Source organism: Prionailurus viverrinus, chromosome B4 (assembly GCF_022837055.1).
Source record: "Prionailurus viverrinus isolate Anna chromosome B4, UM_Priviv_1.0, whole genome shotgun sequence".
Taxonomy (NCBI): domain Eukaryota; kingdom Metazoa; phylum Chordata; class Mammalia; order Carnivora; family Felidae; genus Prionailurus; species Prionailurus viverrinus.
This window is the reverse complement of record NC_062567.1, coordinates 1761219-1766067: the sequence shown is the minus strand read 5'-3', so window position 1 is coordinate 1766067 and position 4849 is coordinate 1761219. Positions and strand designations below refer to the sequence as shown.

At 53.0% G+C, this 4849-nt stretch overlaps 1 protein-coding gene across 1 annotated transcript; it reads right to left on the bottom strand.

Annotated features, from left to right (window-relative positions):
- Positions 1–442: 442 nt before the first annotated feature.
- Positions 443–2648, bottom strand: LOC125171182 (calmodulin-like protein 3). The gene is made up of 2 exons (XM_047868371.1): positions 2609–2648; positions 443–894 (listed from the first exon to the last, which is right to left on the bottom strand). The coding sequence occupies exons 1-2, from the start codon at positions 2646–2648 to the stop codon at positions 443–445; spliced, it is 492 nt and encodes a 163-aa protein (XP_047724327.1).
- Positions 2649–4849: the final 2201 nt, after the last annotated feature.

Below are 4849 nucleotides of genomic sequence, written 5' to 3'. Positions count from 1 at the left end.
TCTCCCCGGGCCAGGCCCCTCCCGCCCGCAGAGGGAGCCTCCCGGCCCCAGAGGCTCTGAAACCCCCCCGGGCGCTGGGGTTCCCGCTGCCCTGGCCCCAGTGCTAAGCGGCCCGCAGGTCCCAGCCCAGAGGGCTCTGTGACGCCACGCTGCGCCCTCCCCGGGTCACCATCAGGGCAGTGACGTCACTGCTACTCCTGAGTTTCAGAGGCACCTGGCGTTTGCTGGGCTCGAGGGTGGCCCGTGTCATTCCGGCTGAGAAGAGGCTGGGGGAGGGTCGGCAGGAGAGAAGGGGACAGAGTGAGGTGCAGGAAGCGGGGTGGAATCACCCGGGCGGGGGAGAAGCAGAGCCCAGGCGGGTGGGAGGGGTGCAGGAAGCGATGCCAGGCCGAGGTTCCCACCCGAGCCGGAGGCAGAGCCCTCGGCCAAGCCGGGCGGCCCCTCACTTGGAGACCAGCATGTGCACGAACTCCTCGTAGTTGACCTGGCCGTCCCCGTCCACATCGGCGGCCCGGATCATCTCGTCCACCTCGTCGTCGCTCAGCTTCTCCCCGAGCCTGGTCATCACGTGCCGCAGCTCGGCCGCGCTCACCAGGCCGTTGCCGTCCTTGTCGAACACGCGGAAGGCCTCCCGGATCTGCTCCTCGCTGTCCCTGCCCCTCAGCTGCCGGGCCATCATGCCCAGGAACTCGGGGAAGTCCACGGAGCCGTTGCCGTCACGGTCGATCTCGCCCACCATGTCCCGGAGCTCGGCCTCTGTGGGGTTCTGGCCCAGGGACCGCATGACGGTGCCCAGCTCCTGGGTGGTGATGGCGCCGTCCCCGTCCTTGTCGAACAGGCAGAAGGCCTCCCTGAACTCGGCCACCTGTTCCTCTGTCAGCTGGTCGGCCATGGAGGGAGCGGTGGCAGTGGCCGGGCTCCGGGGGACAGGTGGCCGCACCAGGGGCGCCGGCTGGCTGGCCGTCTGGCCCGGGCTTGACTGGCGGGCGCTTAAGAAGGAGCAGGGCTCCGCTGGCACCCCGACTCCCCGCCCCGCGGTTGCCCGGGGCCGGGCGCTGTTGGAACAGGAGTCCGGCACCAGGAACGGGCCGGTGGAGGGTTGGGCTGCGGCCAGCGCCCGTGTGCGTGCACGCGCGTGTGTGTGTGTGTGTGTGTGTGTGAGCTGCTCCCGCCCGCCCCACTGGCAGCTGTTGGGAACCCCCCGCGGGGACTCCCTGTCCCCTCCTCCTGCCCCATCGCCAGACCCTGCACTCAGTGAAACAAGCAGTTTCCCTTCTGGGAAAGTTCGGGCAGGATGAAAGGCAGAGGTTGCCTTGGCCTGAAGGGAACTCCTTTCCTTGTCCGGGTTCCCAAAGCCTGAAAGCCCTCGCTTTCCCAAGAGGGTTTTCAGAGAATGAACAAAGGCTTTCTCCTTCAGGTGGAAGCAGACTGTCTTCTCACCTTCAGAAGAAACATGAATGGAGAAGGTTTTCCTCCAACGTGTTCACTCCTCGATATGTATCGAGGGCCTACTGTGTGCAAGTACTGTTCTAGAAGCTGGGAATAGAGCCAGGGACAAGACAGGCAACTCCCAGGCCTCCAGAAGCTTGTATTCCCTCCCGGAGACAGCTAGCTGGCGAGTAAGCCAAACGATGAGATTCGTGGATATTGTGACAGGTGCCATGAAGGAAGACACAGGGGTGCTGGCGGGGAGAGCACGGACAGGTCGCCTCCACAGCGGTGGTCAGGGAAGGCTTCTCTCACAGGTGGCACTGGAGGGGGACCTGAAGGGAAGGAGGTGCCTTCCCGGCAGGCAGGCTGAGCAGGCTCAAAGCCCACGCGGTGGGTGGGGAGAGGGCGTGGCATGGCCAAGGGACAGAAAGGTGGCCAGTGTGGCTGCAGCCTGATGGATGAGGGGAGAGAAGGACATGAGGAAGGGCACACAGAGGCCTCCTCAGATGCGGTGGGGGAGTCACGTTCTATTCTCTGATGAATGGGAAGACAGGCAAAGGCATGTCTGAAAGTCTGGACCTGGGTTTTGGGGGAGAAGAGCAGAAGAAAGGGGGTACTTTTAAGAGGAGATGGTCTCAAGAACGCGAAATGGGATGCTCACCGAGCACACATTCCTGCCCCCAGGGAGCCTGGGGAAATGACCACCCACCTAGTGACAAGAGGCCACACTGTCTGTGGGAATCCACGGAAACCCAAACTGGGAGAGACCCCCAGAGAACCACCATGATACGGCGGGAGACGAGCAAAGGAGGACGACACCACCAGACTTCCTGTAAAGCCACAGTAATCAAGATGGCGTGGGACTGCCAAAGAGTGGACACATAGATTAATGGAACAGGACAGAGGGCCCAGAAATAGACTCGCAGAACACAAGCGACTAAGGAGCAAAGGAAATACAAGGTAGTCTTTTCAACAAGCGGTGATGGAACAGCTGGGCGTCCATGTGCAAAAAAAAAAGTGAATCTGGACACAGACCTTACGCCCTTCCCAAAAAGTAACCCAAAATGGATCACAGACCCGCATGGGAAATGCAGAACTACAAACCTCCCAGATGATGACATAGAAAGTCTGAGTGACCTTGGGCTTGGCAATGACACCCAGCTCATCCAGTTTGGGTCTGGGCTGGGTTTACATAGGACGCCAAAGGCGTGATCCATGGAAGAATTGATGAGCTGGATGTTATGGTCTGAGTATTTCTTCCCAGAATTCATAAGCTGAAATCGCACCCCCAGGGGGATGTAGTCATGAGATAACACGAGGGCAGTAGCAGGAGGCCGAGAAACCACTGGGCACAAGCGTGTAAGCGACATGGTGTCCTGGAGAGCCAAGGGCTAGCATCGTGGGAGAGCTTGTGAGATAGTCCCCGTGACGGACGCATACGTTCTCGCTTCCTGCCTACTTCACCCGCAAGGGGGTAAGTGGCCGATGGGTGTCTGCAGGTTTCTGGATCCTGGTGCTGTGGCTCCAACATCCAGCCCTCGCCCTAAGCGAGTTCTTCAAAAAGGCACGTTGAAAGAGAGCTCAGTAAGGATTTTAAACAAAGGTACTCATGACTCACAAAGGACAGTGCTGGGATGGGCTAAGCTGTGGCGGCCTCACTGCTTAGGAACCTCGCTCTTATTTCATGGCTTTCTGCCATCCTCTCCCTGCAGCCTTCCCCGAGAATACATTTTTGATCCTGGGACCCATCTAAACATTTAAAATTATCGAGAACGCCAAAAGGCCTTTGTGTATGTGGGCTACACCAACCAGTATGTTCTGGAGTTGAAATTACAACCGGAAAAAAATTCAAGTATCTAGATATATTTTTCTTTTTTTTTCTTTTTTCTTTTTTTTTTTTTACATTTATTTATTTTTGAGACAGAGAGAGACAGAGCATGAGCAGGGGAGGGTCAGAGAGAGAGGGAGACACAGAATCAGAAACAGGCTCCAGGCTCTGAGCCGTCAGCACAGAGCCCGACACGGGGCTCGAACTCACGGACCGTGAGATCGTGACCTGAGCCAAAGTCAGCTGCTCAACCGACTGAGCCACCCAGGCGCCCCTATATTTTTCTACATTCATTTGTAACTTTAAAAAATAGGAGTAAAAAAACTCATTGCATGTTAACAGATATACTGTAGTTTTATGAGAGATCTATTTCTAAAATAAAAAATAATAATTTTAATTATTAATAAAACTAATAAATTATTTCTTAATTATTATTTATTAATTGATTATTAATAAAACTAATAAAAACAACTTCACAAATCGCTTTGTGTGTCTGGTTTTGTAGAAGCATGTCTGTTTCTGCTGCAATGGTCTGTGGGAGGATGTTTCGATATGAAGTACAGACTAACCCAGCTTCACACGGATACGCAGCTGGAAACGGAGAACGTCTAAATGACTCAGGTATTGGCGGGTATTTTTCTTCGGTACTATATCAACATTCGACGAGTGGTGGTTTCTCAAAGGTTAGCTGCAGTGTGGGATCCGAAGCCACATCAATGATCTTTCTCGAACTGTCACATTAAAATCCATTGGTCACTCTTGGGCTTCGTGATTGTGTCATGCTCTGCTTTGTTCCTTTGGACAATATTGGTTCACTGAGTTCTGTAGATCTTCTGAATGTTGACCCGTTGCAGATAAAATTATAAAAATCTCATGGGGCACCTGGGTGGCTCAGTCGGTTGAGCGTCCGACTTCAGCTCAGGTCACGATCTCACGGCTGGCAGGTTTGAGCCCTGCATTGGGCTCTGTGTCGACAGCTCAGAGCCTGGAGCCTGCTTCTTATTCTGTGTCTCCCTCTCTCTCTGCCCTTCCCCCACTCATGCTCTGTCTCTCTCTCTCTCTCTCTCTGTCTCAAATATAAATAAACATTAAAGATTTTTTAAAATATCACATTCATTCATGTCACCAACAATCCTATTAGGAAAGTATCAGAAAGTCTCAAGCTCACAGTGACAGGTATGGAATTTCCAAAATTCTAATTTTTATTTGAAAGCTCAAATTTTATCATTGACCACAAAGACTATCGATTGTTTTTCTTAAAGTGACAAGCTCACTTCATCCATTTTTGAAAAAAAATGTCTGCCAAATACCAAGTCTGGAGCAACCATATGGTGTCATATCAGCTGTTCTTTCCAATAAAGATGGCGGTCCATGACAAAAGCTTCCCCATTACACGTGGGCTCACAAGGGCACCTTTCTTATGGCAAATGCTGTATGTCAGTGTTTAGCAGCATATTAAAGATGTGCCTACAAGGGTTGAAACTTAATAAAATAATAATGTCACTACTTCTCCAAGAACATTCTTAAGTGAAACTGGCTTTTTGTTTTTTTCAGTTCAGTGAAGTGTATGATGATTGCTAATACAGGAGC